This window comes from Oncorhynchus kisutch, linkage group LG22 (genome assembly GCF_002021735.2).
Source record: "Oncorhynchus kisutch isolate 150728-3 linkage group LG22, Okis_V2, whole genome shotgun sequence".
Classification (NCBI taxonomy): Eukaryota; Metazoa; Chordata; class Actinopteri; order Salmoniformes; family Salmonidae; genus Oncorhynchus; species Oncorhynchus kisutch.
The window spans coordinates 45,462,408-45,488,221 of NC_034195.2; the positions used below are offsets into that span (position 1 = coordinate 45,462,408).

At 41.8% G+C, this 25,814-nt stretch overlaps 1 protein-coding gene across 1 annotated transcript in view; it reads left to right on the forward strand.

Moving 5' to 3' along the window:
• si:dkey-106n21.1 (solute carrier family 23 member 2) overlaps positions 1 to 25,814 on the forward strand; it is a 74,545-nt gene that overhangs the window by 34,038 nt on the left and 14,693 nt on the right. Inside the window, exons 5-7 of the mRNA XM_020456942.2 lie at positions 5,048 to 5,229; positions 19,637 to 19,754; positions 24,425 to 24,581. Of these exons, the coding sequence (XP_020312531.1) occupies positions 5,048 to 5,229; positions 19,637 to 19,754; positions 24,425 to 24,581 (457 nt within the window). The remainder of the gene's footprint in view (positions 1 to 5,047; positions 5,230 to 19,636; positions 19,755 to 24,424; positions 24,582 to 25,814) is intronic.

Here is a 25,814-nt window from a genome sequence, read left to right on the forward strand (position 1 = left end):
GTCTGCTCAAATGGTCAGAAACAGACTCCATGAGTGTGGTATGAGGGCCCGACGTCCACAGGTGGGGGTTGTGCTTACAGCCCAACACCGTGCAGGACGTTTGGCATTTGCCAGAGAACACCAAGATTGGCAAATTCGCCACGGGCGCCCTGTGCTCTTCACAGATGAAAGCACACTGAGCACGTGACAGACGTGACAGAGTCACGCCTGCAACATCCTCCAGCATGACCGGTTTGGCGGTGGGTCAGTCATGGTGTGGGGTGGCATTTCTTTGGGGGGCCGCACAGCCCTCCATGTGCTCGCCAGGGGTAGCCTGACTGCCATTAGGTACAGAGATGAGATCCTCAGACCCCTTGTGAGACCATATGCTGGTGTGGTTTGCCCTGGGTTCCTCCTAATGCAAGACAATGCTAGACCTCATGTGACTGGAGTGTGTCAGCAGTTCCTGCAAGGGGAAGGCATTGATGCTATGGACTGGCCCGCCCGTTCCCCAGACCTGAATCCAATTGAGCACATCTGGGACATCATGTCTCGCTCCATCCACCAACGCCACGTTGCACCACAGACTGTCCAGGAGTTGCCGGATGCTTTAGTCCAGGTCTGGGAGGAGATCCCTCAGGAGACCATCTGCCACCTCATCAGGACCATGCCCAGGCATTGTAGGGAGGTCATACAGGCACGTGGAGGCCACACACATTACTGAGCCTCATTTTGACTTGTCTTAAGGACATTACATCAAAGTTGGATCAGCCTGTAGTGTGGTTTTCCACTTTAATTTTGAGTGTCACTCCAAATCCAGACCTCCATGGGTTGATACATTTGATTTCCATTGATAATTTTAGTGTGATTTTGTTGTCAGCACATTCAACTATGTAAAGAAAAAAGTATTTAATAAGAATATTTCATTCTTTCAGGATGTGTTATTTTAGTGTTCCCTTAATTTTTTTGAGCAGTGTATTATGTAATATGCCAGGGAGATATGTATACTGTAGCTAAGAAATTAATGCAGAACTTTGCCTATGGTTCTGACTTGATGTAGCCTATAATCTGTTTTAGAGAAAGGTCATCATCAAATATGGTCTGCTTATTTGCCCCCTTAATTTATCCTATGGTTCTGACTTGGTATACAGGGAGAATACTGTACAAATAGTGTCACTGTACATTTTGGGGTGGCAGGTAGCCTAGTGGTTAGAGCATTGGGCCATTAACCGAAAGGTTGCTGGATTGAATCCAAGAGCTGACAAGGTAAAAATCTGTTGCTCTGCCCCTGAACAAGGCAGTTAACCCACTGTTCCCCCGGTAGGCTGTCATTGTAAATAAGAATTTGTTCTTAACTGACTTGCCTTGTTAAAATAAAATAAAATAAATACACCTAGTCACTACAAAGATACAGGCTTCCTTCCTATCTCAGTTGTCTGAGATACTGACTTGCCTAGTTAAATATATAAATTAAATTATTAGTATAATTTTTACATTTCAAAAGTGCTGAACAAATAGTTATATTGACTGGTGGCATTGTCATGCTGGAGGGTCATGTCAGGATGAGCCTGCAGGAAGGGTACCACATGAGGGAGGAGGACGTCTTCCCTGTAACGCATAGCGTTGCTATTGCCTGCAATGACAACAATCTCAGTCCAATAATGCTGTGACACACCACCTCAGACCATGACGGACCCTCCACCTCCAAATCGATCCCGCTCCAGAGTACAGGCCTCGGTATAATGCTCATTCCTTTGACGATAAATGCGAATCCGACCATCACCCCTGGTGAGACAAAACCGTGACTTGTCAGTGAAGAGGACTTTGCCATTCCTGTCTGGTCCAGCGACGGTGGTTTTGTACCCAACGACGTTGTTGCCTACAAGCCCTAAGTCCAGCCTCTCTCAGCCTTTTGCGGACAGTCTGAGCACTGATGGAGGGCAGTTGTTGTTGCCATCCTGTACCTGTCCCGCAGGGGTGATGTTTGGATGTACCGATCCTATGCAGGTGTTGTTACACGTGGTCTGCCACTGCGAGGACGATCAGCTGTCCTTCTTGTCTCCCTGTAGCGCTGTCTTAGGTGTCACACAGTATGGACATTGCCATTTATTGCCCTGGCCACATCTGCAGTCCTCATGCCTCCTTGCAGCACGCCTAAGGCAAGTTCACACAGATGAGCAGGGACCCTGGGCATCTTTCTTTTGGTGTTTGGAGTCAGTAGAAAGGCCTCTTTAGTGTCCTAAGTTTTCATAACTGTGACCTTAAATGCCTACCGTCTGTAAGCTGTTAGTGTCTTAACCACCGTTCCACAGGTGCTTGTTCCTTAATTGTTTATGGTTCATTGAACAAGCATGGGAAACAGTGTTTAAACCCTTTACAATGAAGATATGTGAAGTTATTTGGATTTTACAAATTATCTTTGAAAGACAAAAAGGAACGTTTCTTTTTTTTGTGGAGTTTAGATCGATGAGGACAAAAAACGGTTTAATCAATTTTAGAATAAGGCTGTAACCTAACAATATGTGGAAAAGTCAAGAGGTCTGAATAATTTCCGAAGCCTTCAGAAAGTATTCATACAGTACCCCTTGACTTATTCCACATTTTGTTGTGTTACAGCCTGAATTCAAAATGAATTCAACTTTATTTGTCACAATGCGTCGACTACAACAAGTGTAAACCTTACTGTGAAATACTTACTTACAAGCCCTTAACCAACAGTGCAGTTCAAGAAGAGGTAAGAAAATATTTACCAAATAAACTAAATTAAAAAATAATAAAAAGTAACACAATAACATAACATCAATGAGAACATATACAGGGGTTACCGGTACCGAGTCAGTGTGCGGGGTACAGGTTAGAGGTCATTTGTACATGTAGGTAGGGGTGAAGTGACTATGCATAGATAATAAACAGCGAGTAGCAGCAGTAGTTGTTCAGCAGTCTTGTGGCTTTGGGGTTCTAGCTGTTATAAGGAGCCTTTTGGTCCTAGACTTGGCGCTCCGGTATCAATGTTGTCTTGGTAAGTGATTCCAGTGTTCATTTGGCATTGTGACTTAGGTTATTGTTCTTCTGAAAGATGAATTAGTCTCCCAGTGTCTGTTAGAAAGCAGACTGAAATCAGGTTTTTCTCTTGGATTTTGCCTGTGCTTATACCTGTATTCCTTTTTCTTTTTATCCTAAAAAAAATCCTTATTCCTTGCCGATGACAGGCATACAAATAACATCATGCAGCCAGCACTATGCTTGAAAATATGAAGAGTGGTACTCAGTGATTTGTTGTGTTGGATTTGCCCCTAACAAAACACTTCATATTCAGGACAAAAAATTCATTTCTTTGTCCAATATTTTGTTCAGTATTGCCAAAGTGCCTTGTTGCAAACAGTATGCATGTTTTGGAATATTTTTATTCTGTATATGCTTCCTTCTTTTCACTCTGTCATTTAGGTTAGTATTGTGGAGTAACTACAATGTTGTTGATCCATCCTCAGTTTTCTCGTATTACAACCATTAAACTCTGTAACTGTTTTTAAATCAACATTGGTCAAATCCCAAAGCAGTTTACTTCCTCTTCGACAACTGAGGTAGGAAGGACGCCTGTATCTTTGTAGTGACTAGGTGTATTTATTTTTATTTAACTAGTTAAGAACAAAGTCTTATTTTCATTGACAGCCTAGGAACAGTGGGTTAACTGCCTTGTTCAGGGGCAGAACCACAGATTTTTAACTTTTTGGCTCAGGGATTTGATCTTGCAACATTTTGATTACTAGTCCAACGCTCTAACCACTAGGCTACCTGCCTAGTAACTTCACCATGCTCAAAGGGACATTCAGCGTCTACTTATTTTGTACATTTTTTAAACACATCTACCAATCGGTACCCTTCTTTGCAAGGCATTGAAAAACCTCCCTGGTCTTTGTTGTTGAATCTGTGCTTGAATTTCACTACTTGATTGAGGGACCTTACAGATAATTGTATGTGTGAGGTACAGAGATGGGGTAGTTATTAAAAAATCATGTTAACCACTATTATTGAACACGGAATGAGTTCATGCAACTTATCATGTGATTTGTTTTAAGCACATTTTACTCCTGAACTTATTTAGGCTTATCATGAAAAAGGGATTGAATACTTATTGACTCAAGAAATTTCAGCTTTTCATTTTGTATTAATAAAAAAAAATATATGCTAACAAAATTCCATTTTGACATGATGGGTTATTGTTTGTAGATCGACGACACAAAATCTCAATATAATAGAAATTCAGGCTGTAACAACACAACAAAATGTGGAAAAAGTAAAGGGGTGGGAATACTTTCTGAAGGCACTGTATATACATCAGGACATGTACATAGTGAACTCGTACACATTGTAAATACGTCATTAGAATGCACTATTTTAGAACATGACCTACCACTTGCATGTCAATATCAGACTGGGATTTATTGAAGTTTGCAGTCGCCCCCTATCTGTAAGCATGACCAATGCCGAAAGAGTTCCACAGGGATGCTGGTCAATGTTGACTCCAATGCTTCCCACAGTTGTGTCAAGTTGGCTCAATGTCCAGTGGGTGGTGGGCCATACTTAATACAACCAGGAAACTGTTGAGCTGGAAAAACCCAGCAGCTTTTCAGTTCTTCACACACTCGAACCAGTGCGCCTGGCACCTATTACCATACCCGTTCAAAGGCACTTAAATATGTTGTCTTGTCCATTCACTCTCTGAATGGCACACATACTGTACACCATCCATTTCGCAATTGTCTCAAGGCTTAAAAATCTTTATTTAACCCGTCTCCTTCGCTTCATCTACATTGGATTAACAGGTGACAGGTGGATTAACAGGTGGATTAACAGGTGACATCAATAAGGGATCATAGCTTTCACCTGGATTCACCTGGCCAGTCTATGTTATGGAAAAAGCAGGTGTTTCTAATGTTTTGTACACTAAGTTTATTGCTGCAGTGGCAAGTGGAAACATAACCAACCCCCATACATAGGAAATACATTAGCTTCCAGAGAATAAAGCTAATCCAGTCTCACGCTAATCTCTTTGCCTTGTCATTCACAGATCCAGGGGGCCATCTTGGTGTCTTCCCTGCTCCAGCTAGTACTGGGCTTGTCAGGTCTAGTTGGTCTGGTGCTGAAGTTTATCGGGCCCCTGGCCATTGCTCCCACCATCAACCTCATTGGCCTCTCACTCTTCATAGAAGCCGGGAAGAAATCTGGGGCCCACTGGGGAATAGCTGCCCTGTGAGTAAAAGGCATTTTGCAATATTCCTGTGAAAACTGACTTTTACTGTTGTATATTCAATGGAGGTGTGCAGAGGTTTTGAACAGGTTGCTCGAGGCTTCACTTGGCGCCACAGCACTCAATGTTCAGATAATTTGACACTTGTTCTGTGACCAATGCAACCTTGAGGTGAGCAAACCATTAATAATAAGAGGGGCCTGACAATGACCAAGCCTTCTTGTAGGTCTATATACGCTCTGTTTTTGTAGCTTTTTGAATGCAAAACCAAATATGTGACCGACCGGCTCAATTCTGTCTTATGTAGCAACATTTTAAATAGTGTTTTTTACATTGGATAAAAGTAGAGACTCAGAGCTAGAAAATTGTATATCATACACTACAGTTGAGGAACAATGGGAAAGTAATTCTGCTTGAAAGGTTGATAAACTTTGAGAAAATTGCCTGTGAATTTTTGAGTACACCTACTGGAGAGCTCTTTGTCTACACCCATTCAGCATTGTTGTCACGATAGTCATAATGATTGGACCAAGGTGCAGCGTGCATAGAGTTCCACATATTTTAATTAATAGAAACTCACTAACAAAACAAACAAGCACAAACGAAACGTGCTGCTACTGGTGTGCACACAGGCAACTATCTGTAGACAAGATTCCACAAACCTAAATATGATCCCCCATCAGAGTCAACGATAAACAACTGTCTCTAATTGGGAACCATACCAGGCCAACATAAACCATTAATCACCTAGATGACCCACCCTAGTCACTATCACGCCCCAACCAACAGAGAATAAACAGCTGTCTATGGTCAGGGCATGACAATTGTTCACACCCTCTTAAGCCTTAACCCCACCCATCTCTTTCACATATAAGGCCATGTGCAAACAGAGTGAGTACGGTAGTGTACTAAACTATCACGTTTCAGGTAAGACCCAGATGCAGACAGTGTTGAAGTAACAACAGTTTATTACTAGTACAGGGGCAGGCAAAATGACAGGTCAAGGGCAGACAGAGGTTGGTAATCCAGATAGGGTGCAAAAGATCCAGAACGGCAGACAGTCTCAAGGTCAGAGCAGGCAGGGGTCAATAATATAGTGTGGTGTGGCAAAGTATAGAACCAGCAACACGTGCCAGTATTGTGGAAAAAAGCAATAATTATACAAATTCCTAAAGCATCTAATCCCTCTGTGCTGAATGACTACCGCCCTGTCGCCTTGACATTGTTAGTAATGAAATGCCTTGAGAAAATTGTGAAAAGTCATATTCTCAGTGTCACTCAGAAGCTTCTCGACCCAGTTCAGTTTGCATATCAGCCTACCAGAGGAGTTGATGATGCCATTCTTACCCTCCATTACATGGTCTATAGACATCTAGAGGGTGCCAAATCCCATGTCCGGGTTCTGTTTGTTGACTTTTCTTTTGCCTTCAATACAAACCAGCCCTACATTCTGGCACAGTGACTCATTTGGAACTTCTCCTTAGATGGGGGGCTGGTTTTGTGGCTGTTGGACTTCCTGAGCCAACGCTCACAGCGAGTCAAAATAGGTCCCCATGTGTTGGATATACGCTAATACCAACACAGGCTCTCCTCAGGGATGTGTTTTGTCCCCACTCCTGTACATCTTGTACACTAATAGTTGTACTAGTTCCGATATTGACAGACACCTCGTTAAGTTCGCTGATGACACTGCCTTGATCAGCCTGTTGCATGATGATGAGGAACATCATGGCCCGGTCCTAGATGACTTTGAAGAGTGGTGTGAGGAATCCCACTTGGTCCTCAATGCCAACAAGACCAAAGAGATGTGCATAGACTTCAGGAAGCATACAACACCTACCTCTGCAACATCTATCAGAGGTCAGAATATTGACATTTTTGAGGAATACAAATATCTGGATGTCCTTTTGGACAATAAGCTTCAGTGGAGTAAATGTACAGACCTGATCTACAAGCTGGGATCTTTTAATGTAGACTGTACTATATTGACTCTGTTTTACAAATCTTTTATTGAGAGTATTTAAACTTTTGTATTGTTTGTTAGTTTGGCAATGCCACTGTCAGCCAGATAAATATGTTGAGAAGGATTATTACCACAGCAAGCAAGATAATTGGAGTCAAACAGTCAGGCCTGGATGAGATCTTTAAGGTCAGGGCCCTCCGTAAGGCTCACATAATCATTTTAGACCCAAGCCACCTTCTGTACCTGGACTTTAAACTACTCCCCTCTGGGCGCAGGTATAGGGAACCCCTCAGCAGGAAAAACAGAACTAGACAATCATTTGTGCCAGGTGTGATATCCCTCCTAAATAGCTCGGGCTAATGTTCCTATCAACTCCGTAAGGCCACCAGGCTAGTCTTTATTTATTTATTATTATTATATATAATTTTTTATTGCTATGTAACTGTTATGAAAGTTGTATTGTAAATTTTGTTTTGTATTTAACTTTAAATGTGTACATGACACTGCAACAAAATTTCTCTATGGGGACAATAAAGTCAGTAAGTAAGCAGGCAGGCAGGCAGAATGATCAAAACCGAGAAAAACAGGAACTAGAACAGACAGGAGCAAGGGGAAAACTGCTGGTAGGTTTCACAAAAAAAATGAACTGGCAACAGACAAACAGAGAACACAGGTATAAATACACTGGGGGATAATGGGGAAGATTGGCGACACCTGGAGTTGGGTGGAGACAAATTCTATGTAAACTGGACACCACATATCCTGAGGCTGGATTTATTGTAGCTGGGGAGGCTAATCTGAAAACAAGGCTCCCTAAATTTGATCAGCATATCGAATGCAACAGACAAACAGAGAACACAGGTATAAATACACTGGGGGATAATGGGGAAGATTGGCGACACCTGGAGTTGGGTGGAGACAAATTCTATGTAAACTGGACACCACATATCCTGAGGCTGGATTTATTGTAGCTGGGGAGGCTAATCTGAAAACAAGGCTCCCTAAATTTGATCAGCATATCGAATGCGCGACCCGGGCTGGCAAAACCCTGGATCATTGTTACTCTAACTTCCGAAGCATACAAGCCCTCCCCCGCCCTCCTTTCGGAAAATCTAACCATGATTCCATTTTGCTGCTCCCAGCCTATAGACAGAAACTAAAACAGGAAACGCCCGTGCTCAGGTCTGTTCAACGCTGGTCCGACCAATCGGATTCCATGCTTCAAGATTGCTTTGATCACTTGGACTGGGATATGTTCCGCATATCATCGTAAAATAACATTGATGAATACGCTGATTCGTGGAGCCAGTTTATTAGCAAGTGCATTGGTGATGTTGTAACCACAGCAACTATTAAAACCTTCCCCAAACAGAAATTGTAGATTGATGGCAGCATTCGCACAAAACTGAAAGCGCGAACCACTGCTTTTAATCAGGGCAAGGCGACCGGAAACATGACCAAAGACAAACAGAGGAGCTATTCCCTACGCAAGGCAATCAAACAAGCTAAGTGTCAGTATAAAGACAAAGTAGAGTCGCAATTCAACGGCTAAGACACGAGGGGTATGTGGCAGGGTCTACAGTCAATCACGGACTACAAAAAGAAAACCAGCCCCGTCGCGAACCCCAATGTCTTGCTCCCAGACAAACTAAATAACTTCTTTGCTCACTTTGAGGACAATACAGTGCCACTGACACGGCCCGCCACCAAAACCTGCGGACGCTCCTTCACTTCAGCGAACGTGAGTAAAACATTTAAACATGTTTAACCCTCGCAAGGCTGCCGGCCCAGACGGCATCCCTAGCCGCATCCTCAGAGTATGCGCAGACCAGCTGGCTGGTGTGTTAACGGATATATTCAATCAATACCTATCCCAGTCTGCTGTTCCCACATGTTTCAAGAGGGCCACCATGGTTCCTGTTCCCAAGAAAGCTAAGGTAACTGAGCTAAATGACTATCGCCCCGTAGCACTCACTTCCGTCATCACGAAGTGCTTTGAGAGACTAGTCAAGGACCATATCACCTCCACCCAACCTGACACCCTAGACTCACTCCAATTTGCTTACCGCCCCAATAGGTCCACAGACAACACAATCGCAATCACACTGCACACTGCCCTAACCCATCTGGACAAGAGGAATACCTATGTAAGAATGGTGTTCATCGACTACAGCTCAGCATTTAACACCATAGTACTCTCCAAACTGGTCATTTTGATTTGATTTGAAGCCCGGTAAAACAGATCAGGGTGTGACACTAAACAACCAAAGCTTTCAAGAATGGTTTATACTTTGTCTATCGACATGTCTGTATACAGTTGTCTCAGTGATATCATTGTTTTTAGGGCTTCCGAGTGGCGCAGCTGTCTAAGGCACGACATCTCAGTGCTAGAGGTGTCAGTGCAGACCCTGGTTTGATCCGGACTGTATTACAACTGGCTGTGATCGGGAGTCCCATAAGGTGGCGCACAACTGACTCAGCACCTTCCGGGTTAGGGGAGGGTTTGGCCAGTGTAGGCCGTCATTGTTAAATAAGAATGCATTCTTAACTGACTTTCCTAGTTAAATAAAAGTGAAATAAAATTATATTGACATCAAACTTGTCGTTATGAAAGATTATACACAAAAACAAGCTACATTACATCAGCAGCCTGGTGGTCCAAAATTGCATGACTGGTGTATTTTAACACCAATAAACCCAGCCGTTTAAAAATGTATTTAGCATTATGTAAATATTTTTTTATATATATTTTTATTTCACCTTTATTTAACCAGGTAGGCTAGTTGAGAACAAGTTTACATGGAGTAAACAATTAACAAGTCAACAATACAGTAGAAAAAAGGAGAGTCTATATACATTGTGTGCAAAAGGCATGAGGAGGTAGGCGAATAATTACAATTTTGCAGATTAACACTGGAGTGATAAATGATCAGATGGTCATGTACAGGTAGAGCTAATGGTGTGCAAAAGAGCAGAAAATAAAATAAATAAAAACAGTATGGGGATGAGGTAGGTAAAAATGGGTGGGCTATTTACCGATGGACTATGAACAGCGGCAGCGATCGGTTAGCTGCTCAGATAGCAGATGTTTGAAGTTGGTGAGGGAGATAAAAGTCTCCAACTTCAGCGATTTTTGCAATTCGTTCCAGTCACAGGCAGCAGAGAACTGGAACGAAAGGCGGCCAAATGAGGTGTTGGCTTTAGGGATGATCAGTGAGATACACCTGCTGGAGCGCGTGTTACGGGTGGGTGTTGCCATCGTGACCAGTGAACTGAGATAAGGCGGAGCTTTACCTAGCATGGACTTGTAGATGACCTGGAGCCAGTGGGTCTGGCGACGAATATGTAGCGAGGGCCAGCCGACTGGAGCATACAGGTCTCAGTGGTGGGTGGTATAAGGTGCTTTAGTGACAAAACGGATGGCACTGTGATAAACTGCATCCAGTTTGCTGAGTAGAGTGTTGGAAGCAATTTTGTAGATGACATCGCCGAAGTCGAGGATCGGTAGGATAGTCAGTTTTACTAGGGTAAATCTAGCAAACCAGGCAACTGAAAGCAACTTTCTAAACAATGTTTTGGCTTATTTCTAGCTTGTTAGCTAGCTCACCAACGTTAAGTTAGCTGGATCGCCAGTTCAAATAATGGCTATATCATATAGCTGACAATGTCTTAACTTTAGCTCATTTGTATTCATTATTACAGGAAAATAATCTCACTACAAGATCATTATTTACAAGTTAACTGGTGAGCTAATTACAGAAAATAGCTTACGGTTGAGAGTGTGACAAAATTAAAGCAGGGCTTTGTACCGTAGAATTTCAGAACTTGGATACTGTCTCGTTGGCCGAACGTTATATCCTAATTTGACATTGATGCAGGTCATGTTGTTCTTCACATTACCGTCTCTGGTATTTGTATTTATTATGGATCTCCATTTGCTGCTGCCAAGGCAGCTACTCTTCCCGGTGTAAAGCAAAATTAGGGCAGTTATACAATTTTAAAAACTGTAATAAACACAGAGGGGAGACAGAGAGCTGGTTTCAAGCGCAGGGCGCAGTAAGTGTTTATTGCAAAGTCCCACGGGAGAAGGCAGGTAGCTGGGTCCAGGGGCAGGCAGAAGGTCATACACAGGAGAAGGCAGGTAGCTGGGTCCAGGGGCAGGCAGAAGGTCATACACAGGAGAAGGCAGGTAGCTGGGTCCAGGGGCAGGCAGAAGGTCATACACAGGAGAAGGCAGGTAGCTGGGTCCAGGGGCAGGCAGAAGGTCATACACAGGAGGAGGCAGGTAGCTGGGTCCAGGGGCAGGCAGAAGGTCATACACAGGGGGTCAAAAAAGGCAACAGTACAGGCAGGGAAAAGGCTAGTAACGTAGTCCGAGAGATCAGGCAATAGGTTGATAACAGGAAATCCAATAGGCTAAAGTATAGGCAGGGAATAGGCAAAATTCTATCGTATACAGGCGTAAATCACAGGAACCCAGCGCTCTGAAAGACGTGTCACAAAACAAACAATACCTCAGTGATGGGGTGCAAAGAACTGAACTAAATAAGGTGTGATAATGACATACAGGTGTGTGAACAGGTGATTAGAATTCAGGTGACTGGGATCTGGAGAGTGAGCTGCGTTCAGGGGATCTAGGTGTTTGAGAGTGTGAGCTGGAAAGTGGGCTGGGAAGTGAGCTGTGTTCAGGGGATCTATGTGTTTGAGAGTGTGAGCTGGAAAGTGGGCTGGAAAGTGGCCTGCGTTCAGGGGATCTATGTGTTTGTGGGTGTGAGTTGGAAGCAGACTTTACAAAAACATTAAAATAAATTCACAGGTTTCACAACACACTGTGGGCCCTCAGGCCCCTGCCCCACCACTACCACATATCTACAATACAAAATCCATGTGTACATGTGTGTATAGTGCGTATTTTATCGTGTGTGTGTATGCATGTGTCTATGGCTATGTTTGTGTTGCTTCACAGTCCCCGTTGTTCCATAACGTGTATTTTTATCTGTTTTTTAAATCAAATTTTACTGCTGCATCAGTTACCTGATGTGGAATAGAGTTCCATGTAGTCATGGCTCTATGTAGTACTGTGGAATAGAGTTCCATGTAGTCATGGCTCTATGTAGTACTGTGGAATAGAGTTCCATGTAGTCATGGCTCTATGTAGTACTGTGCGCCTCCCATAGTCTGTTCTGGACTTGGGGACTGTGAAGAGACCTCTTGTGGCATGTCTTGTAGGCTATGCATGGGTGTCCGAGTTGTGCACCACTAGTTCAAACAGACAGCTCGGTGCACTCAACATGTCAATACCTCTCATAAATACAAGTAGTGATGAAGTCAATCTCTCCACCACTTGGAGCCAGGATAATTAATTTTAGCGCTCTGTTCACATCCAAAGGCCAGCCGTGGTGTCCTGTTCTGAGCCAATTGCAATTTTCCTAACTCCCTTTTTGTGGCACTGGACCACATGACTGAACAGTAGTCCAAGTGCGACCAAACTAGGGCCTGTATGACCTGCCTTGTTGATAGTGCTGTTAAGAAGGAAGAGCATTGCTTTATTATGGACAGACTTCTACCCATCTTAGCTACTATTGTATCAATATGTTTTGACCATGACCGTTTACAATCCAGGGTTACTCCAAGCAGTTTAGTCACCTCAACTTGCTCAATTTCCACATGATTTATTACAAGATTTAGTTGAGGTTTAGTGAATGATTTGTCCCAAATACAATGCTTTTAGTTTCAGAAACATTTAGGACTAACTTATTCCTTTTCACCCATTCTGAAACTAACTGCAGCTCTTTGTTAATTATGTGTTGCAGTCATTTCAGTCGCTGAAATGTATAATGTTCAGTCATACGCATTCATAGACACACTGGCTTTACTCAAAGATTGAAAAAAAAGTAAGGGGCCTAGACAGCTTTACTGGGGAATTCCTGATTCTAACTGGATTATGTTGGAGAGGCTTCCATTAAAGAACACCATCTGTGTTTTTTAGACGGGTAACTATCTATCCACAATATAGTGGATAGATAGGAGTGTAAAGCCATAACACATACGTTTTTCCATCAGCAAACTATGATCAATTCATGTCAAAAGCCATACTGAAGTATAAAAAAAACAGCCCCACAATCTTTTTTGTCTTCAATTGCTTTAGCCAATCATCAGTCATTTGTGTAAGTGCTGTGCATGTTGAATGTCCTTCCGTTTCAGCATGCTGAAACGGAAGGACATTTGTTTACTGTAAAATAGCATTGTATCTGCTCAAACACAATTTTTCCCAAAAGTTTACTAAAGGTTGGTAACAGGCTTATTGGTCGGCTATTTGAGCCAGTAAATGGGGCTTTACTATTCTTAGGTAGCGGAATTACTTTTTCTTCCCTCCAGGCCTGAGGGCACACACTTTCTAGTAGGCTTACATTGAAAATATCGTCCTCTATTTTCCTCAGTAATTTCCCATCCAAGTTGTCAGACCCCGGTAGCTTGTCATTGTTGATAGACAACAATCATTTTTTCACTTTACGGAATTCAAAATTACAATGCTTGTCTTTCATAATTTGGTCAGATATACTTGGATGTGTAGTGTCAGTATTCATTGCTGGCATGTCATACCTAAGTTTGCTAATCCTGACAATGAAAAAATCATTAAAGTAGTCGGTTTTGTGACGAATGAGCCATTTGATACAATGAATAATGGAGCTGAGTTTGCCTTTTTTCCCCAAAATGTCATTTAAGGTGCTCCAACGTGTTTTACTATCATTCTTTATGTAATTTATCTTTGTTTCATAGTTTCTTAGTTTTTTTGTAGTATCTTCTTCTTTTTATTTAGTTTAGTCACATGATTTCTCAATTTGCAATCCGTTTGCCAATCCATTGTGCAGCCAGACTTACTTGCCATTCCTTTTGTCTAATCCTTCTCAGCCATACAATTTTTAAATTCCTCATCAATCCATGGAGATTTAACAGTTTTTACAGTCATTTTCTTAACGGGTGTGTAACTGGAATAAGCAATTTCATAAATGTGTCAAGTGCAGCATCTGTTTGCTCCTCATTACACACAACAGACCAACAAATATTCTTGACAAACAACATAGGAATCACTACAAAACTTACTGTATGATCTCTTGTACACTATATTAGACCCAACCTTTTGAATTGTATTTTTCCTAGATATGGCTACTATATTGTGATCACTACATCTGATGGATCTGGAAACTGCTTTCAAGCTAATTTCTGCAGCATTAGTAAAGATGTGATCAATACATGTTGATGATTTCATTCCTGTTTGCAACTACCCTGGTAGGTTGACTGATGACCTGAACCAGGTTGCATGCACTGGTTACAGTTTGAAGCTTTCTCTTGAGTGGGCAGCTTGATGAAAACCAGTCAATATTTACATTACCCAACAAATATACCTCTCTGTTGATATCACATACATTATCAAGCATTTCACACATTTTATCCAGATACTGACTGTTAGCACTTGGTGGCCTATAGCAGCTTCCCACGAGAATGGGTTTTAGGTGAGGTAGATAAACTTGTACCCATATTACTTCAACAGTATTTAACATGAAATCCTCTCTAAGCTTTACAGGAATGTGGTTCTGAATATAAATGGCCACACCTCCACCTTTGGCATTTCTGTAGATCTTATAAACATGTATTGCTACCACTGTATCAAAGGTATTATCTAAGTGAGTTTCAGAGATAGTCAGAATATGAATTTCATCTGTTACTATGAAATAATTGATTTCATGAACCTTGTTTCTTAAGCTGTGTTAATGTGGGCTATTTTGCGCACTTTTCTTCTGGGACGCTTGCTTATTTTCATTGCTTTACTAGGAAGCTTAGCAGATGTAGATATGTTCATGTTATTTATGTTCGTGCAGGGTGAGCTGCACACAGTGGACTTCCTACTAGGGCGCACCACCTCAGTGTTAACAGTATACATCTGGTTCATAGGCACATGAATATTGCATACAATAGCTGTAGGATCAGCAGCGGCATTCAGGGCAGTTAGAGGGACATAAATTAGGGTACTTACATTGTGTCTACCAATGCCCATGGTATAATGTACATTTACTGAAGATTCATGACAACTCAGTGTCACAATGATATGGATTAACTCATTGATCATTCATTGTCTCTATAATGCTGTGAAAGGATCCAGGAACACAAATGATTTAGGTGGATCCAAAACTACTTATAAGACGTGTTTTGTTTCCAAAAGGTATCCAAAATTGTCAACAAAAGTTACACCCATGGAGCTGCAATAATCACGCAACCAGTTGGGAAGAGAAAAAATCTCGCTAAAGCGTTGAATGCCACAATTCAGAGAGAGCAGGGGGCCAGATATGATGGGTCTTTTATTAGTGTCTACAGTAGCAGAGAGTCAAATCCAGTTTCAACTGTTCAGAGCTGCCCTTCGTAATGTCATTAAAACCCACGTGGACTACGATAGAATTGATTTCCAAGTTCTGACGTGGTACATTCAGGAGCAGCTTTGTAATGTCATTCGCTCAAGCTCCGGGAAAGGACATTGTTTTTGCACCAGGAACGGTCACACAATTGCTGCAATGGAACTCTGAGTGATCTGGTTTGCCCTGAAACAAAGCATAATAGATACAGCTCCTACAGCGATGGAACCTTTCATTTATTTCTCCAGACAAACACACACTATATCAAATTAAATCAATGTTTATTTGTAACATGCACAGGACACAGAAGGCGTAAACTGTACAATGAAATGGTTCCTTGCATAGTGGGGTCTTTTGTTTAGACATATAGCTAGCTAGACAATGAGCCATAATCCCAAATCATAACGTTACTACCATGCATGAATCTACAAGTAGCTAAAGCTAACCAACTAGGTTCAATGTTAGCTAGCTAGCTAACATTAGGCTTTAACTAGCAATGCAAATTTCTCTGAGATACGAATAATATTACTACACAGTGAGCCAGCCAGCCAGTTAACTTTAGCTAGCTAGCTAACAGTACACCTTAACCTGCAAAGAAAATAACTTTCTGGCAAAAGTAGTAACGTATAATATCTGAAAATGTAGCTAACTAGACTCTCATCTGTATACATGGATGAACGCTTCTCCCTCTCTGTTACCGATGCCACGGTTGCCCTTAGATCATAAATATACTCCGGAGACAGGTAGTTTTTTTTTTATAGTTCTTTGTGATATCTTTAAAAAATCTGTGTTAGAAAGGATTACCTACACATACTGAGCAGCAGACATGGCAGACCAATCTGAACTCATCTCCCGGCATGTCCAGCCCATCCATTATCTCAGCCAATCATGTATGGCTAGGGTGAAGGTTCCTGACTTTTTCCGTGGCTAAACCAACTAGGCTCATAATTTAACTATTTTATTCGTATTGTGGTAGCCCAGGAGGTCTGGAGGCGAAAGAAATGCACACCTGTTTAGGCGAGGTGCTGGTTAGTGGAGTAGAACACTCAAAAAAGAAAAGGTGAGCCGCACACTTTAGGAGCTCAGATGCAATAATTGAATAACCTAATAACCAACATTTCTACAGACAAGCTGTCTTCATCAGGGTACAGTATAATGGCAAACACTGCAGGTCACTAAGCTGATGGCACAAATTAGGGGCAATTAGGGGAGAATGCCAACCAGCAGTGCAGGCCACATATAGGGAGCACCGTGGCACACCGTAGGAGATAAAAAGAGAGGCAGAGAGTGAGCCAAGAGGCGGGAACAAAGCTCCCGGGGCACGGAACCAAATACGAGGAGGTGGCCCAGAAAGTTATTTTATTGTTACGTTTATTTTATGTTGAAATGTATGTTTTATGTTGAGATTCTAGTCATTAAGGCGTGCTTTCTGACTAGAATCTCCCTGTCTCTGTGTCCATCCCTGTGCGCTCAAATCCAACACCCCGTGGTTTACCACAGTATTTACAGATGGCATACAAGTTTGTTTTTAAGGCACATGTTCCAGAAGGCATTTCTGCCAAAAAACGCATTTTGATAAACAAATGTTTACTTCCAAATGCCTCTCCTGTGAAGTAGTTTCCTAAAATGAGTCACATATGATCAGCGTGGTCTAACAAACAAGCCAGTAGAACATGTGACAGTCTCTTCTAAGAGGTAACTCACAGCAAGCAAGGAGAAAACAAAAGATTTCCCCAGGAGACACAGCTTCAATTGACCCAATGTTCAGGCTTTATCTGTGTCTGATTCAGTCCCGACTTCAGTAGTCATGCTATTCAACTCTCATCCCCAAATGACAAGTTAAGCAAATGTTTCCGATTTATTGATCTGTGTTGTCCTAAATGCCCGTCTGTACAGGCTCTTTGCCCAGCGAACGGACGACATCTGCTCCCTACCAGTTAATCTGACAAAGCTCCAACCGCCTCAGATCTTAAAAAGTGCCCTGCAGACAGAACTGTCACCAGCCAACTCACTGCACCCCTCGCTCAGCCTCTCCTTCAACTCTTACCCCCCCACCCAACCCTACCCCAACCCCAGTGAAATGTGTCTTTATTTACAGAGGGGCGGGCGGGTGGGCGTCTCTGGATAATGTCATAACTAAATGCATTACGGTGAGAGAATCTTGTGGGATCCTGTCTCCATGTCTGGCTACTAATCAGCCACATCCCACTTAGCCTAGTGCCCCTTTCCTCCCTCTCTCCTACCATCTTGATTCCTCCTGCATGCTCAAGGGCTTAGCCGAGTCACGGGGAGGCCACTGTTGTCGTTGCTGTGCCAGACAGTGCCGGTTTATGAATGTAAGCTGCAAAAGTGACCACTGAGCTTCTAGACCAATGTCTACATTTGATACCGTTCCATTAATTCCATTCCAGCCATCCTCATTTCCTTCACCTGCCTCCACTGCTGGCAGACAGGCATCCACACCCTTCCTTGGAACCTCTGTCAAATGCCCTTTAGTGCTGGGGAAATTATTATGTAACCCCTCTTTCTGGTAGTAAGGGGAATCCGTCTAAATTCTGGAAAACTGTCAATCTCTGAAGCAAAGCTGCCACTACTCTCAAACCCCTGGATGCTGTTTATCATAGCGTCCTTTGTTTTATCACAGGAAACATTTGAATTACTCATCACTGCATTCTTTACCAAAGGTTGGCTGGACCGCTTTAAAGTCACAAGCTATTTTTGTTTACAAAGCTCTGCTCCACAAACTTCCGATTTACCTAACATCAAATTACAAGTTATCAAACCCATTCACAGGTGTTTCTAGAGTGTTAGGTAAATTAGCTTTTAATTTCCTTGTACCCTATGTTTGGAATATTCTCCAAAATACAGTACATTTCGACTGGATGCTTCAGTGTCCCTAAGGCAAATCTGACAACTGACAACTGATTGATTTTTATAATCAAGAATGTGTTTGTTTTAATTGACTGTGTTTTGTATGTTAATATGTATATTGTGTATATTTATGCGTATCTATACTTGCCTATTGATGGACTTGTTTTGTAATGCGCAGGCCAGTGCTAGTTTTTAAAAAGAGACTTTAGTCTCAATATGACTTCATATTAAAATAAAGGTAAATAATGAAAATAGGGGTCACATACCTAGCCTGTGTTCTGGGAAGGTTTGCTATGGAGGCAAAAACTGTGGTTGCATGGTTGGATGTATTGATAGTGAATTAGATAGGCTTTATTCCTGGAAACAGTGCTGGGAGTTGAAGAGAAGATCTGCATCGTGGGGTACACCCTTGACCGGCTTCATACAGCTGTCACAATATTAGACGGCACCGATAGCACCCAAGGCCAGGCAGTGTAGTGTTAGGAAATATGCCCCAAATGGCACCCTATTCCCTATATAGTGCCCTACTTTTGCCCGTGCACCGCATAGGGAATAGGGTGCCATTTGGGATGCAAATTTAGTGAACAGGTTATCACTCATCTGAGCGCTGTTATCAATCTACAAATATTTACCATCAGTATCCCACAATTCCATAAGATAACATGCATTTGATTGTCATAATATGTTCTGGGGTTTATCTTTAATACACTATGAATTTCAGTTAGTTTTATCACCCAGGATTAGCCGTAATCTCCCTTTTGTGATGAGCTTTAAGCAACGTCTTAACGTCTTAAATAAAGGGTGGGATCACACTCGCACAACCGCATGTAATGACATGTTATTCTTCGAGCTAATTCACTCCAAGTTGATGTGTATGAAAACATGTCAAGTCTATATATGGGGGCGACAGGTAACCTAGCAGTTAAGAGTGTTTGGCCCTTAACCGAAAGTTTGCTGGTTTGAATCCCCGAGCTGATTAGGTGAAAAATCTGTTGATGTGCCCTTGAGCAAGACACTTTACCCCGATTGCTACTGCAATCGGTCTGGATAAGAGTGTCTGCTAAATTACTCAAATGTGTAGGTTATTGTGGCCCTGGGTTAGAAACCACTGGCTTAAGGTGGTCCAATGTGCGTGAGAATCCTTGTGTTTGTCTTTCCTTCCCACAGGACAGTGTGCCTCATCCTTCTGTTTTCTCAGTACCTGAGCAAAGTTGAAGTTCCTTTAATTGCTTACAAGGATAAGAAGTGGGAAGTGTTCCAGTATCCTCTCTTTAAGCTGTTTTCAGTAAGTTACTATACCTGTTTTTTGTGCTGAACACTACTCGCTTCAGGGTAGCCTAGTGGTTAGAGCGTTGGACTAGTAACCGGAAGGTTGCAAGTTCAAATCTCCGAGCTGACAAGGTACAAATCTGTTGTTCTGCCCCTGAACAGGCAGTTAACCCACTGTTCCTAGGCCGTCATTGAAAATAAGAATTTGTTCTTAACTGACTTGCCTAGTTAAATGAAGGTATAATAAAATACAGTACATCACTGTTTTATAAACCACACTTTAATTCTGCACACGTTACAACGTTTCAGACACAGACTGCGTGTACTTTGTGGCCCTTCGTAGCCCTTCGTAGCCCTCGCATAAACACCTGCAGTATACAACTTCTGTTTAAAGAAAATGCGTTTCTTACAAGAAAATGTATGAACATTGTTACCATTCATACATCTGTTACCATTAAAACTCTATTGTTCTAAATTAAATGTATACTTAAACCAGAAATATCTTACTGTACGGACTCGGGAGAGGCGAAGGTGGAGAGCTGTGCGTCCTCAGAAACACAACCTAACAAAGCCGCACCAATGTGTCAGGGGAAACACCGAAACACAACCCAACAAAGCCGCACCAATGTGTCAGAGGAAACACCGTACACCTGGCGACCGTGTCAATGTGCACTGCGCCGGGCCCACCACAGGGCCAAACCCTCCCCTAACCCGGACAATGCTGGGCCAATTGTGCGCCCCCCATGGGTCTCCCGGTCGCGGCCGGCTGTGACAGAGCCTGGACTAGAACCCAGAATCTCTAGTGCCACAGCTAGTACTGCGATGCAGTGTCTTAGACCACTGCAGGTTTCAGTTTTACTAGGATGTGACGGATGGGTGTAAGCATCTGCCTCTGGTGCTAAAAGTTGCATGTTCAAATCCAGCGATAGAAAGTAGTTTTTTCGAGTTTTGGTTTAAGCCTATCCTAAACCTTAACCCTTACCTTAACCATTCTGATTTAAAACCTAACCTTAAGATATAGGTGTTAATGACTAAATCTAACCCTAACCTTAAAAATGTGGAGTTAATGCCTAAACTTAACCTTAAACACTTCGAAATTTGACGTTTTTAAAGAACGTCTAAATTTGACGTTTGAGAAACATGGATGTGAGAGCTTGTTGTTTAGTCCAGGACTACATTTAATCTGGGTCCAGGAAACTGGCCCACTGTGCGCTACAGGAACAGAACACTTTTGGAGCCAAGCATAATATGAATGTCACTCTCAGTGCCTTCTCTTTTAACACCAATTTAGTAGCAATACATTCCTTTGGGAGTGATGATTAATGGACAGTCTATGCCAAAGGCAAGTTAAAAAATGATGGGATAGAAAAAAAGCTAAACCATAGATGAAAAGGAGTTCACAGCAGGGTTTAGTCATTCTCATTCACACCACGATCTACTCCTCGATGCACCTCTATAGAACTCAAATTTTGCCAGTTGGGAAGTGTCACTCAGGTGTCAACATCACAACAAAAAGCTTGTAAGAGAGCGTAACAAGCCTAGAGTTTAGTATCAGAATGAGGATGTTCCACCCTGCAGCTAGGGAACTTCTGGAGTTCACTTGTGATAATGTGGAAGAGGTACTGTATTTCAAGACAAGCACACACCTTACATTTACATTCCAGCAGCACTTTAGAGTTGTCACCTCTCTGCATGGATACCTACCATTCACATTTCAACTTAACGTCTGATGGAAATGACACAATGAATACAAACAAAAACATGCCACAAAGTAGCAGCATAAATACTATATGTCTCTAAACGATGTTTAAACGACATCTAAACTAAATGATATGTCTAAACAATGTATCTAAATTCTATTTTTAAATGATATTTCTCATTGAGATGTTTAAACTAATCGATGTTTCTAAATTATGTGTCTAAATGATGTCTTAATGAGATGTCTAAACTAAACAATATGTTGAAACAAAGTTTAAACTTTTTTATTTATTTATTTTATTTGACCTTTATTTATACAGGGTTTTTCTCATTGAGATAATATCTCTTTTCCAAGAGAGACCTGGTCCAATAGCAGCAGGGGGAACAACGTTCCAGACAAAACAACTTACATACACTAACACAACATTAAACAAAACTATACACATACAGTACAACAATTACATATTACATTAAAAACACAAACATCTTGACTAAAAACAGCTGTCCTAAAGACAATTACACTATCATATATACATCGATCAAGTGCTTAAACTCCACCAACAAAACTAGATCCTCAAATTTTAAAATGTTCAGGAGGGAATTCCAGGACCACGGTGCTAAGTAACCAAAACTATTTTTACCATGACCTGTTCTAATTTTTGGTACTTTTTGGTTAGAAGCAAATCAGAATGGGACCGTAATTGGTATTTATTTACTGACCTGACTAAACAATAACAGAGATACAATGGCATTTTACCCAATATGGCCTTATAAATCAGTGTATACCAGTGTTTAAGCCTACGCAAGTTCAATGACGACCAGCCAACAGCGCTGTAGAGATCACAATGATGTGTTAGATGTTTCTGATTTGTAATGAACCTGAGGGCTGCATGATACACTGACTCAAGTGCTCTCAGGGTAGTGGCTGAAGCCTGCATATACAGTGGGGCAAAAAAGTATTTAGTCAGCCACTAATTGTGCAAGTTCTCCCACTTAAAAAAGATGAGAGAGGCCTGTAATTTATCATAGGTACACTTCAACTATGACAGACAAAATGAGATTTTTTTTCTCCAGAAAATCACATTGTAGGATTTTAATGAATTTATTTGCAAATTATGGTGGAAAATAACTATTTGGTCACCTACAAACAAGCAAGATTTCTGGCTCTCACAGACCTGTAACTTCTTCTTTGAGGCTCCTCTGTCCTCCACTCATTACCTCTATTAATGGCACCTGTTTGAACTTGTTATCAGTATAAAAGACACCTGTCCACAACCTCAAACAGTCACACTCCAAACTCCACTATGGCCAAGACCAAAGAGCTGTCAAAGGACACCAGAAATAAAATTGTAGACCTGCACCAGGCTTGGAAGACTGAATCTGCAATAGGTAAGCAGCTTGGTTTAAAGAAATCAACTGTGGGAGGAATTATTAGGAAATGGAAGACATACAAGACCACTGATAATCTCCCTCGATCTGGGGCTCCACGCAAGATCTCACCCCGTGGGGTCAAAATGATCACAAGAACGGTGAGCAAAAATCCCAGAACCACATGGGGGGGACCTAGTGAATGACCTGCAGAGAGCTGGGACCAAAGTAACAAAGCCTACCATCAGTAACACACTACGCCGCCAGGGACTCAAATCCTGCAGTGCCAGACGTGTCCCCCTGCTTAAGCCAGTACATGTCCAGGCCCGTCTGAAGTTTGCTAGAAAAAACTCAACTCGTGGTGTTTGGAGGACAAAGAATGCTGAGTTGCATCCAAAGAACACCATACCTACTGTGAAGCATGGGGGTGGAAATATCATGCTTTGGGGCTGTTTTTCTGCAAAGGGACCAGGACAACTGATCCGTGTAAAGGAAAGAATGAGGGCATTGAAGATGAAACGTGGCTGGGTCTTTCAGCATGACAATGATCCCAAACACACAGCCTGGGCAACGAAGGAGTTGCTTCGTAAGAAGCATTTCAAGGTCCTGGAGTGGCCTAGCCAGTCTCCAGATCTCAACCCCATAGAAAATCTTTGGATGGAGTTGAAAGTCTGTGTTGCCCAGCAACAGCCCCAAAACATCACTGCTCTAGAGGAGATCGGCATGGAGGAATGGGCCAAAATACCAGCAACAGTGTGTGAAAACCTTGTGAAGACAGAAAACGTTTGACCTCTGTCATTGCCAACAAAGGGTATATAACAAAGTATTGAGATAAACTTGTTATTTACCAAATACTTATTTTCCACCATAATTCGCAAATAAATTCATAAAAAAATCCTACAATGTGATTTTCTGGATTTTTTTTCTCATTTTGTCTGTCATAGTTGAAGTGTACCTATGATGAAAATTACAGGCCTCTCTGATCTTTTTAAGTGAGAGAACTTGCACAATTGGTGGCTGACTAAATAGTTTTTTGCCCCACTGTATATAACATCATTAAAATCTAAAACCGACAGTAACGTACATCATACCAGCTCCTTCCTGGCCTCAAAAGAAAAACAAGCCTTATGCCGGTAATAAAATCCTATTTTCAGCTTGAGCTTCCTTATCAAGTTCTCTACATGCACAGTGAAGCTCATCTTATCATCAACCCACACACCCAAATATTTGTATACTTTAACTTGCTCTATAGTATGTCCAGCCAATGTAGCAATGACATGATTTGCAACATGCCTGGCATTTGAAAATACCATGCATTTTGTTTTACCCGAATTTATAACCAGCTTTAAATCATAAAGATAAACTACTACCACTTGAATAAAGAACAGTATAATCTGCATAAAAATTAACATCTGCTGTTTCAATAAGATCCCCAATGTTATTGATATACAAAATGAACAACACTTAGCCCAAAATAGAACCTTGCGGAACACCTGAGTACACCTCTATGGACTCATCCGCCATTACACATTGTGTACGATTTGATAGGTAATTTATAAACCAATCTAGAGCATGACCAGTAAACTAAACAATACATTTCTCCTTTCTGTTCATCCACAGGCTTTGTTTGGGATGTGTGGTGCCTGGTTGGTCTGCTTTTTGCTAACCATCTTTGAAGCCCTTCCCTCTCAGCCGGACCAGTATGGCTACACAGCCAGGACTGACGTGAACCTGGATGCCATCACCAGCGCACCATGGTTCCACGTCCCATATCCAGGTGAGATGGAGCAATATCATTTATTATTTTATTTTGTATTTGTATTCTTTCTTTATTCAGGGAAAACCCATTGAGACCAGGGTTTCATTCCCAATACTGCCCTAATCCCAGTAACACAAAAAACAATACAGAGTAAAAAACAAAACAGCAGAAAAGCACTATTACCATTGAGTAGGCTTGGGTTTTTCTAGGGCGTATGAACGGGGTGGTGGATAGTGGTAATCCATTGACTGAATATGGCTAGCGAATGGATAAACAAAGACATTGATCATGTGACACCATTCATTCCTATGTGAAGACACAATAGCACAAAAGCCAAATTATGTCGGTTAAGATGGAAATGTTGTTGCAGGCTAGTTTAGTGCTGCCCCCTCTCATTGAGTAACTCAAGTTGATGGCTGACCGGAGTACTGTAGGCTGCCATTAGCAACTATATTATCCTTATAACTTCTTCTGTGTGAGATTTTAAAATAATGATTTAAAGGACAGACATATGTTGTATTAGAATCAGTTAAGGGTACCATGATTGCGGTAGCAGAGAAAATAGTCTTTGGCTTAGGTGACTGGAGTCTCTGACAATTTTATTGGCTTTCGTCTGACACAGCCTATTATATAGGTCCTGGATGGCAGGCAGCTTGGCCCCAGTGATGTACTGGGCCGTATGCATTACCCTCTGTAGCGCCTTATGGTCAGATGCAGAGCAGTTGCCATACAAGGTGGTGATGTAACCAGTCAGAATGCTCTCGATGGTGCAGCTGTATTTATAGGAATACATGCCAAATCTTTTCAGTCTCCTGAGGGGGAAAAGGTTTTGTCGTGCCCTCTTCACGACTGTCTTGGTGTGTTTGGACCATGATTGATCATAGGTAATGTGGACACCAAGGAGCTTGAAACTCTCGACCCAATCCACTACATCCCCGTTGATGTTAACTTCTTGAGGGTAGGGTGCAGCATTCAGAATTCTGGATGAAAAGCATGCCCAAATTAAACTGCCTGCTACTCTGGCCCAGAAGATATTATATGCATATAACTGGTAGATTTGGATAGAAAACACGCTAAAGTTTCCAGAACTGTTAAAATAGTGTCTGTGAGTATAACAGAACTGATTTGGCAGGCGAAAACCTGAGAAAAAATATATTTTTTGTTGGTTTTGTAGTTTTCTATTCAATGCCATTACAGTATCCATTGACTTGGACTTAAATTGCAGTTCCTATGCCTTCCACTAGACGTCAA